At 47.3% G+C, this 12,561-nt stretch overlaps 1 protein-coding gene across 3 annotated transcripts in view; it reads left to right on the top strand.

Moving 5' to 3' along the window:
* The first annotated feature begins 242 nt into the window (after window positions 1–242).
* LRP3 (LDL receptor related protein 3) overlaps window positions 243–12,561 on the top strand; it is a 35,131-nt gene continuing 22,812 nt past the window's right edge. Inside the window, exons 1-3 of one of the 3 annotated variants that reach the window (XM_032121858.1) lie at window positions 387–409; window positions 2,019–2,081; window positions 5,464–5,511. In XM_032121858.1, coding sequence (XP_031977749.1) covers window positions 2,075–2,081; window positions 5,464–5,511 — 55 coding nt within the window. In that variant the 5' untranslated portion in view covers window positions 387–409; window positions 2,019–2,074. Of the gene's footprint in view, window positions 410–2,018; window positions 2,082–5,463; window positions 5,512–12,561 lie in introns of all 3 variants that reach the window. The other 2 variants (XM_032121856.1, XM_032121857.1) reach the window with 2 other exon arrangements.

Here is a 12,561-nt window from a genome sequence, read left to right as displayed (position 1 = left end):
TCGCTGGCGGCGGCCCCTCAGGTGTGCGCGGAGCAGAGCGGGGCGGCGCTGCGCTCCCCTCGCTCTCTGGCCCGGCCGCCGCAGCCGCTCGGCGGGCCTGTCACGTGGGGCAGCGGCGGCGGCGCTGCCGTCTGTCCTCTGCCACCTGCCCCGGAGTGGGAGCGTGGGCCGGACATGGGGACGCCGCTGCGGCGGGCGCCCGCGCCACTCCCGGCCCCCCGGCGGGCGGGGGCACCGTGGGCCGGAGGCGCCGCCAGCTCCTGCGGCTCGGCGTAGCGGCTTGGTGGGTGCGGAGCCGCCGCGGTTCCCCCCGCGCTGAAGGGCAGGCGACAGCGACCCGCCATGGAGAAGGCAGCAGCCGCGGAGCTTCGTCAGGGCGCGCTGGGGCCGCTCACTGCCTTCTGCCTGGGTGAGTGCAGCCCGGCCGCTCCCTGGCGGCGGGGCATGTCCGGGCACGGCGGGCATCGGCTGTGGGGACTGCTGGGCCCCCTCCTTCCCACTTCCCTACCGTGGGTGGGGGGCTCAGGATGGGACGAGGCTGCAACACACCGAATCGTGCCGGCGGAGCCCCCTCCCGTCACCCCGCTTCCGAACGGGGCGAGGGGCGGCGCGGCCACGGGTCCCTCAGGCACCCACTCGGGCTGCCATGTCCGGCCGCTGCCCGGCGGTGGGGGGCCGCGCAGAGCGCTGCCTGATCCAGCGGAGCCCATCGCCTTGCCCTTGGCTCTGGAACCGCTGCCATAACCTCGCATAGCCCTGAAAAAAAAGTTCAGGAGGCATCGCCGGTTCTTCCCCGGGCTGTGAGCTCGTGCAGGGCGGGCAGCGGCGCCGGGGCTCGGTTAGGGACTGCCCGGCGCTCGGCCCCGCTGCGTGCCTGCCCGGCCCTTCTCTTGAGTGCCAGCGGGAAAAAACATTTTCTCTCCCTCCGTGTCTCTGCCATATTCTGCTCTCCTCCCTCCCTTCTGCTTGAAGCCGTTGCTCTCCGCTCTGCTTCTCAGCAGGTGTTAAGTTATGGCTGCGTGATGAAGCGTATTACTGGTTTCCAGTCTGTCAGCCCGTTCTGTCAGCGGAGATGTTTTTTGTTAGGCAGAAACGTTGGCGCCTGTGACTAGAACGAGCGAACGATAGGCCCCGCGTATTTAACAGGGACACGTGAAATTAGGAGTTACTAGAGCTGACTGCTCCGTTCCTGCGCCCTGCCAGAGGGTTCTGGTGGGGCAGCGTAGTCAGGCGCACCGGATGCAGCTGGGCAGTGCTGGGGCTGCACTGAGCCCACCAGACACTTACTTGGTAAACTGTCACAGCTCCTTGATCCAGAATGTGTTAACCTCACATCTCTTTGCTAATGCAGTGGATTAGAGTTAATTTTTAATAATCCTAAGTGACAGTTACTATTTGTTATGTAAACGATCAGAAAGGGATATCTGTGGCCAGAGTGCTTGTTCTGCTTTTGTAAAAGTGCTTCCTTAACATCAGTGCTTGTAGGAAGTTGAAGTTTAAAGCTTACTCTGGCTATTTCAAATGTATCTATTTTAATTAACATAAGTACAATGTCAAAAGCTAGCTAAACTACAAAACAGTTTGAACATCCAGGTAGTACAACTCTTGTTTTTTCAGAGTCTTAATGGGTTTTCAGAGATGTGCACAGCATGAGGATAATGTCTGCTCCATTGTTTATTTAAAGTTAGAGAAAGATACAAATTTTCAATGTGTCTCTCTCTGAATTTGTTATTGTTTTGGGAGGGGATGTTTTTGGTTTTTTTTTTTCATTTTGTTTAGAGGTGTTTTGGGGGTTTTTTTTGTGGCCCAGTCAGGCCTTTGTTAAACCTTTTGTTATATGACAGAAATAGCATGATTATTGTTGAAATGACTAATGAGATAATAACAGATTATGTAAACTCCAGAGCTGAAGTGAGAACACTTCTTGTGTTTAGGTGTGGGTGAGGTCAGGTTGAAAGTTTAGTAGATTTCTGCTTTCTATGACTTCTAGAATTTCACTGTCTGGCTCTTCTTTTCAGCTGGAATGTTTTATTCCTATTCCTTGCACAACTGACAGTAGTGGAAGTTGAGAAACATGAGAGGTGGGAAGCTTGTAAGGTATTTTGCTTCAGTGAACCCATAAGAATACAATGCTGCTACTTTAACTATTTTTGTATTTTATTTCCTGCTTGTCCATCCTTTCCTTTCATCCTTGTTTTTGATTCTTGTTTCTTGCCATTGTTTTCTTGTTTTCCCATGGCCTGTGTGTGGGTGTTTGGTGTCTGTATCAATGCACTGCCAGTGACCATTGCTGTGTGACCTCTACTACTGCTCCAAAGACTGGAACTGGGTTTGTTTCAACTGTTCTTCTGTGAAGCCATTTTTTTTATCATTCTTGAGAAGTTCTGGAGGACATAGAAAGTTATCAAATAAGAAGGAATCAGTGAAGCTGATGTCTCTCCTGGGTGTGGAAAAAGCCTGTAGCTGTCAGTTGGTTTGGAGGTGCCAAGATGTAAATTTCCCTTTTGATCCAAATAGCTGCTTTCCCAGATGAAAACCTCACCCTGAGAATTATTTAGCAATCCAGATGAATGGCACAGTAAGTTTCCTGCATGGAGTTCAAGCCAACTGAACCACTTCTGGGTTTTTTTTCTGGCTTTCCCATAATTGCTCAATAGTTAAGAAAAAGAGCATCTAGAAAACTTTCGAATACTCTAGTCTCTCACCTGTTTTTATTTTGACAAGGTTTTGTTTTGACAAGAGACAAGAAAATCAGCAGGGAATAGCTGTTCTTTCTTATGGGCCTCTGACAGTTTTGAGAGCTGAGTACTGGTTTACAGTGCTCTTGTGGTTTGATTTGATGGTCTTGAGTGAGCAAAATGGATATTGGACACTGTAAGCTTGTTCAGTTGATTGGGAAAGTATCTGATGTGAGACTTAGATTTTATTTTGAAGAACTGTTTTTGCTTATTTCTTGGTATAAAAGGGTTTGAAAATGAGAGCAAAGAACTCGCAACTGCAGCCAATAAAAGTTTTTTGCAGAGATAAATGAGTATTTTTCAGGGTTCTCTTTCTTAGGTATCTTCCAGGTGTGATGCGCAAGGCTGCCTATAACTGTATTTCTGGTAGTAAACTAGGGCTCTCTGTTTAACAGTCTTCAGTAATGTAACTTCAGCTCTGAGTTGGCTAGTTCCACTCTATTATGCCCCATGTCTTTATCCTACTTATAAGGGGCCCCTATGCCCACTTAAAGGGCATAGGGGCCCCTTTTAAGCCACGTGAGGAAACCTCTGCTTCAGAGCTTGTGTTCTCTTATGGCTGTTGGGAGTATTCAGGTAGGAAACATGAAGAAAGATTATAGAATGGTAGACCCAGACTTTTCCATACAATGTATCTTCAAACACTGCTTTCAGTTGTGCTGATAATAGTTACGCAGAGTATATTCATGTACTTTCTTTGGAGCAAAACCAAGTCTTTTAATTCTCATGAATATAAATTTGTGACATAATCATGGATTAATTTCATCTCAGTCTTTATGACTATATTACTATGGTTACAGAAATAGTGGCATTTTAATATTGTGTGAGGAAATGTTGTGTTGCTGTAACTGCTGTGATCCAGAGTTTGTCACAAATGGATGTGCTGCTTTGCCAGAGTTAACAGAGCTGTGTTGTTTCCTGGTACAGGATGATATTGTTGCTCCTAGGTAGGCTTACTCACCTAACGGAGCAAGCTAGCATAGTGAAAGAAGAAATAATTATATGGCACATTGTTATTATCATATAACAAATGTTACTGTACACTAATTATGTAATAAAATGCTGTTAAAGTCCTTTGAACATTATATTAATGCTTATTAACACAAATCTGTGGTTCAGGTGTGTTTCTCCTCAAACTGTAGCATTACATACACTGCCATTTAGTTCCCCTCGTTCTTTTGTGTGTTCCTAAAAGCTCAGTCCCAAGACCACTTACGAGGGAGAAGTCACTGCCCTTGTCCCTGTGGTAGTGCCCTGAAGTCTGTGATGAGTGATGCCAGGAGCAGTCTTTGTCTCTGTTTTGCAGGGCCTGGCCTCGACCTGAGGTCTGTAGCAGTCCTTCCAAAATCACTGTCTGCAAAAAGTTCTGGCTTCAGGAAGGAGAAAATCCAAATTGTGGATAGCCAGACATAAGTTGGGAGGGACAGCTGTAGGCGCCTGGGCTGCTGCACTGTCGTGACTGGAAAACGTGACTGGGCCTGAACTGGAAAGCTAAGGGATTGTTTTTTATTTCCACCCCTTTAGTGTCTGGTACTTTTTGTACCTCTTGTGCTGGTTTGAGTTATACCAGAAGGTAGTCAGGGCAAGGGTCATTGTTTTGTGATGTGTTTAGACAGTGTAGAAGACAATGGGGGCCCACACTGAGACATAAATAGTGTTGTCAGCTGCTTCCTAAGTGACTGTTGGGAACGGGGACGGTTTCTCTTCCTCTCTTCTCCTATTGTTGATTGTTTAATGATGTTTTTAACTAAATTCTTGCCAAGAGATTACCTATTAAAAGATTTAGGACTTAACTCATGCAAAACAAAGCCAGAGTGAGTGCTTGGGCTGGGATGTTGTAAGTTAAGTTTTTGATAACGTTTTAAACCTTTCTAATTCTTTTAAGCATTTGTCATTTTACTAATAGTCTATTTTTGTAGATTACAGATTACAGTTGAAATGAGAGCAGTCAGTGAAACATGCTGTAATTTTTAGAGAAGTGGCTTAAAGAATGTATGGGGAAACTAATATGGAATTACACGTTAATGCTGACTTCTGGAGCAACAATGACACATGACAAATTTTTTTTGGCAATAACTACTCTTTCCAGATCACTTTAGTGGTATACACTGTGAGAGGAGATTTTTCAGAAAGTGAAGAGTCTTCGGAACTTAATTTGCAAGTCTGATATGTACTGCAAGTATTGCCTCATCCTGTTTTGATTGTATTAGTGGACCTTGTTGAAAACTTCATTGCTTTTGCTTAGTCAAGGCAATCATGTTAGCTTTAGCAGTTGATTTTCAAGGTGACATTTACCTGAGGAGTAAATGTCACCTTGCTTTATTCAGAAGAGATGTATTTAAGTAATAATTGCATTAGTTATCCAGCATTTAAGCAGGTGAAGTCACTAGCTGTGATGATAAATGTTTTAGTGTGATTGTTCTTCTGTGTTCCTCAATTAAAATAAATCCTGTGGAAGATAATTTAGAATAGATTGTCAGTTGTTTCTTTTGGTAGCATGTTTCACAGATACTAAACTTGGATTGCTGGTGACTTGTTTTAGTTCACTGTAGTGAAGGATAATAATTGATTACATGACTTGCCTGTGCCGATAAGCAAAGTTCTTGTTGGAAAACTGCAATGCATTTATGCTAACACCCCAGCAAACACCTAGGAATGGTTAACTGCTGACTGCCACCCAGTACCAGTAGAACTTCTGTGAACATTATTTTCTGTCTTTACACAGTGAATCTCTTCCTGACTGGGAAAATAGAAAGCGCTGTTACGTCATTAGGTAAGACATACTTTTCTTATTTGTATTTACTGTTCATTTGAGCTGTTACTGTTTCTTTCCCATACAAAGAGATATTCTAATGAAAGAGAGACTTTTTAAATGACGTTTGTTTAAGACAGACTACCAATGACATCTTTAGAAGTTTGGGACTTTTAAGTCTTCCTGGGTTTTTTCCTGGTGCCAGCCAAGGCCAGGGATCCTTGTCCCAGTGTCAGCCAAGGCCAGGGATCGCTGTTGCGGTGTCAGCCAAGGCCAGGGATCGCTGTCCCGGTGTCAGCCAAGGCCAGGGATCGCTGTTGCGGTGTCAGCCAAGGCCAGGGATCGCTGTCCCGGTGTCAGCCAAGGCCAGGGATCCTTGTCCCACTGTCAGCCAAGGCCAGGGGTCACTGTCCCGGTGTCAGCCAAGGCCAGGGGTCACTGTCCCGGTGTCAGCCAAGGCCAGGGATCGCTGTCCCAGTGTCAGCCAAGGCCAGGGATCGCTGTCCCGGTGTCAGCCAAGGCCAGGGATTGCTGTTGCGGTGTCAGCCAAGGCCAGGGATCCTTGTCCCGGTGTCAGCCAAGGCCAGGGATCGCTGTCCCGGTGTCAGCCAAGGCCAGGGATCGCTGTCCCGGTGTCAGCCAAGGCCAGGGATCGCTGTCCCGGTGTCAGCCAAGGCCAGGGGTCACTGTCCCGGTGTCAGCCAAGGCCAGGGATCCTTGTCCCGGTGTCAGCCAAGGCCAGGGATCGCTGTCCCGGTGTCAGCCAAGGCCAGGGATCCTTGTCCCGGTGTCAGCCAAGGCCAGGGATCGCTGTCCCGGTGTCAGCCAAGGCCAGGGATCCTTGTCCCGGTGTCAGCCAAGGCCAGGGATCGCTGTCCCGGTGTCAGCCAAGGCCAGGGATCGCTGTCCCCGTGCCGGGAGGGGGGGCGGCTGGAGCCATGCGGGCGCGGCTGTGGGTACAAGACAAAGGTGCTGTGTGGAGGCTGCGCCGCCATTTCTGTCGTTTCTGTTCCTGTCCTGGGGCAGGAGCGGCGAACGGAGCGAGGGCCGCTCGCGTTGGGCTTGGTGAGCGCTTTGCGCGGCATCGCCCTCTCTTACACGCTGTTGTCATTAGTGTTGTTGCCATCACTGTTTGTTTTCTTATCTGGTTGCTGTTTCCAGTAAATTGTTATCTCAACCTGTAATCTGCAGTTTGTCTCTCACCTGAGGGGGTGGGGAGATGAGAGTGGCTGCGTGGGGCTCATTCTCCAGTTGGGCTTAAACCACAGCGGGGTTATAGACTGCATCATTGTCACTGTGGTAGATAAAAATTATAAGCTTGAGGCTAAGGTCATAGTGCATGCTGATATGTTTAGGGGAAAACTCTGTGTTTAGGAAATGTGCCTGGGAGTATCAAGTCAGGGAGAGTGGCTCATTCTTGAAGAAGTTAAAACAAGAATATTAAAAATGTCTCATGAATGTCTGCGTGGAAATTCAACCAGAATCACAGCACCTTGTGTAATTTCCTTCTCTCTAGCAGTGCTGTGACTTACTGACATTATGGGAATATTGTAGTCAGGGTCCTCTTAGTGATTAAGGGCCCTCTTGTGATTGTCAATCCACTGTCATATGTGTAGATGTACTTTATGTCCAAAGAAGCTGCAACTTACATTAAAACATAAAATCGCAAACAAGGGAGATGGGAGGAAAGGATATGGGAAAACAGAAAAGTAATTCTAGGACAGTAGGTCGATTAATATGGGAGCTTGAGTGTTCAAGTCAAAACTAGGGGTTGAGACAAGGTTTAAATCAGGAGAAGGTAGTAATTTTATGATTAGGTAACCTGCTTAAATTAAGCTTGGAGGAAGTGTGGATAAGACATGCAGGACATGTGATGTTTGCAACACAGTGTCAGGAAAATTAATCCACAAACACCAGAGGTTTATGTCTGAAAAGGAGACAGAGGGGTTCTGTTACTTTATTCGAATAAAGGGAGAGGCCATGGGGCATTTCCCCTGGGGTCTCTCAAATTTTTGGAGGGCACAGCCTCCTATTTATCCTAATTTCCCGGCTGCATTTCCCTCTCTCTTTCCCCATTGGCTGAGGTACTTGAGAGGTGCAGACTTCCCGAAACGTCTAATACCTAAGACTCCCTTCTAATGTATAAACCCCCCTTTATTTTAATTCTTATGGAATTTATGGTTCTTCTCATTGTTTCTTTCATCTCTCAATATCCAATTTCATTTATCAGCAGAGCTATAGTTTATTTGTAAAGAGAAATCTTTCTTTCCATTCATCAATCAGTGGAATCCTTCCCATTGTTTCTTTTATCTCTCAGTACTAGTTTTATCTTCCAGCAGGTCCACAGCTTGTTTGTAAAGGCAAATCCTTCATTCCTTTCAACAGTATTTTCCATTCTTTCATTGGAAAAAGTACAGAGTGTCATTTATGTCCTAGTATGTTCTGCCTGGATGGTTGTTTAGCTTTTGATGGAGTTTGGCATCTGTTGAGTGTATGATACATGAGTTTACAAAGTGTAAACTAAGTAATTACACAGTGGCTTACTTAGACTGGTGATACTGCCTCAGCCTAAAATATGTAGAGCTTCTTCCAGTTGGCTCTGCTGGTTTCTAACACTTTTTTTTTTTTTGCTAAAAAGAGAGTTCTAACATCTGGCTTTTTTTCTTCCAAGTATGCTGGAAACTTCAGGGTATTTGTAGTCTTCAGGTTTTCTTGTCTTCATACAGTTTTGAGTTACCTTGTTTCCTGATGGTGTAACTGGAGCTGGGGATAAAAATGATCATCGAAGACTGATCCATGTGTAGCTTCTCTTACCTGTGCTCGCAGAAAGCTAGGTCAGCCTGTTGATAGAGCAGTGTGAGCTCAGATTTTGTCACATCTGTGAGGTGAACCCTCACAGCTGAAGGACTGTGCCTTCGCCGTTTCTGGTCAGGGGCAGAAGCAGCCAGCTGGAGACTGGATAAAGTGAAGGGGAGCCTTCAGTCTTCTTTTTCCACAGGCGTAAGGGATCTGCATTAAACCATGTGTGCAAGCCCTCCTTGAGGGAGCATTGTGAGAACTTGGGGAGAGTTTCCTGCTGACTCTGAGACAGCTACTTGAGGAAATGTATATTTCAAAGCATTTGGTTTTGAGAGGAGGTTGCAATTTTTCAAGTGCAAAACATCTTTTATCCTGGAGCAGATGGCTGGGATGTGTTCTTTGTGACTGGGGCAGGCCCTAGTGCAGGAGAGTGTAAAGCTGCAGGATTTATTTTCATCTGGGGTTGTCTGAAAATTTATTCCGGCAGAGCGTAGTACCCTCAGTGCTGTCCTTTGGTGAAGCTCAATGTCTGTTTTATTGCAGTTGCTCTCGCAAAAATAGGAGTAATATTATTAATGTAAACTTTTTGGAAACTTCATTGTCATTATTTGTGGCATATTTAACTGGCAGAGGGAATCTACTGCTGTTTACAGTAGAAGAAATCCATTTGATTATTACAGAGAGAACCTCATTAAGATTTATGCCCTCTTGATAGAAACTCTGAACTCCAGTATCTTCTGGCATTTGTTTGAAGTTTGGGGTTTTCTTTTTCTTTGTTTGTTTTTTGTTGTTGTTTGGATTTTTTTTTAACTGTGGAAGATGTATTATTTTCTGTCTTTAGAATTTATCTTTTCTTCATCTCAGTAAGATTTTTGGTGGGTTGGTTTGCCAATCCAGGAAATGGTAGTTTTGTATTTCTTCAGTAACGCTAAATGTGGGAAGTTTAAGCAGTTTGGAGTTTTTAGTTAATTGGAATTACACTTTTCTTCTAGGTTTGTGCAGAAAGGCTGTGGAAAGACAGAAGAATTGTTGTAAAAGTGTTATCACTGCTATTCTTCTGTGTTGTCACTGATAAGGCCTTCAGAATCCAGGACTGCACCTTTCTATTTAGGAACTTCTCTTTCCTTTAGATATTTCGGCAATTTGAACAGGCCCTTGTTTATTTTCCTTAAGGAATCACAATGTCAAGCTGAAGCCCAGCTTAATAACACAGGACTTAGGTATGTGTGTGATTTTGCAGACTTCATGGCCAGGAGCTGAGGAGGGAAGTGGGACCCTTTTATTGATACTGAAGCCACAACAGTATAAAATTCTGCCTTTGTGTGTGTCTTGGTTTTGAAAGACAGGTGTCTGCTAAGGAAGGCAGAAGCCTCCCTTGAAGTGGCAGATGTAACCCCCTTCCCTCCGAATTATTATAATTTTGAAATCAAGGGCTTTTAGGCAAAGATGTGGGAAATAGGAATAACAGTTCTTTACTGTTATATATCTATTTGTGTATAGCCAGTCAAACAAGCAACAGTAACTATGGCAGTAACAGCAAACAATCACAAACCCAGTCCCAGCCTTCTCGGCTGTCAGGCCCTTTCCCCTCGGGTGCAGTTCCGCTCGCAGCCGGCAGGGGCGCTGGCGGCTCCCGGTGAGCAGGGCAGGTGCAATGGTTCCCCCGCGGCTGCAGGGGGCGCTCCGGAGCGAGCTCGGGGAGCACGCGGCACTGGCGGCCTGGGATCCCGGGAAGGGATGGAACAAAGGCTTCACAAACCCCTGGCCAGACCCTTGGGAACGGCAGGCTGGAACGGCAGGCTGGAGTGGCAGGCTTGAACAGCAGGGACGAGCGCAAATCCCGGGTGGCAGAAGTGATATATCCAAACGGGGAACCCCCCGGAGATCTGGGCAGGCAGGGCGAGCAGGGCTACAACGTAGCGAAGGCTTGAAGCAACGGCAGGGCAGGGCGGCCACGGCCCAGCCTCCAGTGGAGCAGGGAAGGCGGCTTTGGGATCCCGGTGTTGTTTCCAGCAGAAAGAAAAGCGGCTGAAAAAAGAAGCAGCAGCCTCTCTCTCCTCGAGAGTGAACTGACCACACACCCAGGTGAAACAAAAGGAGTAGCCAAGTCTTTTGTTTTCTCGTAAGCACCCAGCGATTTATCGTCTTAGTAACAGAATGGAGGAAAATTCCTTTAACAGAAAAAAAACTAGACCTCTTAAAACCCCAACATTGTCCACCCCGAATTTTTTCCCATACTAACATGTTACATGAAACTTAACCCTTTTAACCATATAAATACATGCATCACCCGAATTATATACATATATACATGCTGATACTGATACAAGTACAGAGCCATGGGTAGTTCACCCTAAAACAAGGTCCCCTTGAGGTATGCATCGGGTCTCTCCATCCCTTTACGTCACCCACCAGGAGCAACCTGGTCCCTGAGCAAAAACAACTCCACGGATTGGTTTGTCTTTGCGCAAGGCAGACTTAACCCAAACAGTTTTTCCAAGCATACCTCTCATATGCACCACTGGAACCGTCTGTTGTTTGTAGCGGTTTGGATTGGGCAGGGCCTGCTCGGCTGGTGGAGCCTCGGGTGTTAACTAACCAGGTGGCTCTTGCTAAATGCACCTCCCAGTTTTTGAAAGTCCCCCCACCCAGTGCCTTCAAGGTGGTTTTAAGCAGTCCATTACACCGTTCAACTTTCCCAGCTGCTGGTGCATGGTAAGGGATGTGGTACACCCACTCAATGCCATGTTCTCTAGCCCAGGTGTTTATAAGGCTGTTCTTGAAATGAGTCCCACTGTCAGACTCGATTCTCTCAGGGGTACCATACCTCCAAAGGACTTGCTTTTCCAGGCCCAGGATGGTGTTCCGGGCAGTAGCGTGAGGCACAGGATAGGTCTCCAGCCATCCAGTGGTGGCTTCTACCATTGTGAGCACACAGCGCTTGCCTTGGCGGGTTTGAGGCAGTGTGATGTAATCAGTCTGCCAGGCCTCCCCATACTTGTATTTGGACCATCGCCCACCATACCACAGAGGCTTCACCCGCTTGGCCTGCTTGATCACAGCGCATGTCCCACAGTCATGGATCACCTGGGAGATACTGTCCATGGTTAGATCCACCCCTCGGTCTCGTGCCCACTTATAGGTGGCATCTCTGCCCTGATGGCCTGAGGCATCATGGGCCCATCGAGCTAGGAACAACTCTCCTTTATGTTTCCAATCCAAGTCTATCTGGGACACCTCTATTTTCGCAGCCTGATCTACCTGTTTGTTGTTACGATGTTCTTCGTTAGCCCGGCTCTTGGGGATGTGAGCATCTACATGACGGACCTTCACGGATAGCTTCTCTACCCGAGTGGCAATGCCTTTCCACTCCTCAGCAGCCCAGATTGGTTTTCCTCTGTGCTGCCAGTTTGCCTTATTCCACCTTTCCAGCCAACCCCACAGAGCATTGGCTACCATCCATGAATCAGTGTAGAGGTAGAGCTTTGGCCACTTCTCTCTTTCAGCTATGTCCAGAGCTAATTGAACAGCTTTGAGCTCAGGAAATTGGCTCGATCCACCTTCTCCTTCAGTAGCCTGTGCAACTTGTCATGTGGGGCTCCATACAGCAGCTTTCCATTTCCGGCTAGCGCCTACAATTTGGCAGGAACCATCAGTGAAGAGGGCGTATTGTCTTTCACTCTCTGGTAGCTCGTTATATGGTGGGGCTTCTTCGGCACGCGTCACTTACTCCTCTTCTTCTTCAGAAGATAACCCAAAAGTCCCACCTTCCGGCCAGTTCGTAATTATTTCCAAGATCCCAGGGCGACTTGGGTTTCCAATTCGGGCGCGCTGCGTGATGAGGGCAATCCATTTGCTCCAAGTAGCGTCGGTGGTGTGATGTGTGGTAGGAACCTTTCCTTTGAACATCCACCCCAGCACCGGTAGTCAGGGTGCCAGGAGGAGTTGTGCCTCTGTGCCGATTACTTCTGAGGCAGCTTGGACTCCTTCATGAGCTGCCAAGACTTCCTTCTCTGTTGGAGTGTAGTTGGCTTCAGACCCTCTGTAGCTTCGGCTCCAGAATCCCAGTGGTCGGCCCCGAGTCTCACCAGGCAACTTCTGCCAGAGGCTCCAGGACAGACCATTGTTCCCGGCTGCAGAGTAGAGCACGTTCTTCACCTCTGGTCCTGTCCTGACTGGGCCAAGGGCTACGGCGTGAGCGATTTCCTGCTTGATCTGGGTGAAGGCTTGCTGCTGTTCAGGGCCCCAGTGGAAATCGTTCTTCTTGCGGGT

The sequence above is a fragment of the Corvus moneduloides genome, chromosome 12 (genome assembly GCF_009650955.1).
Source record: "Corvus moneduloides isolate bCorMon1 chromosome 12, bCorMon1.pri, whole genome shotgun sequence".
Lineage (NCBI taxonomy): Eukaryota > Metazoa > Chordata > Aves > Passeriformes > Corvidae > Corvus > Corvus moneduloides.
Note: the sequence above shows the minus strand (reverse complement) of the source record. Positions and strands in the feature narration are given on the sequence as shown.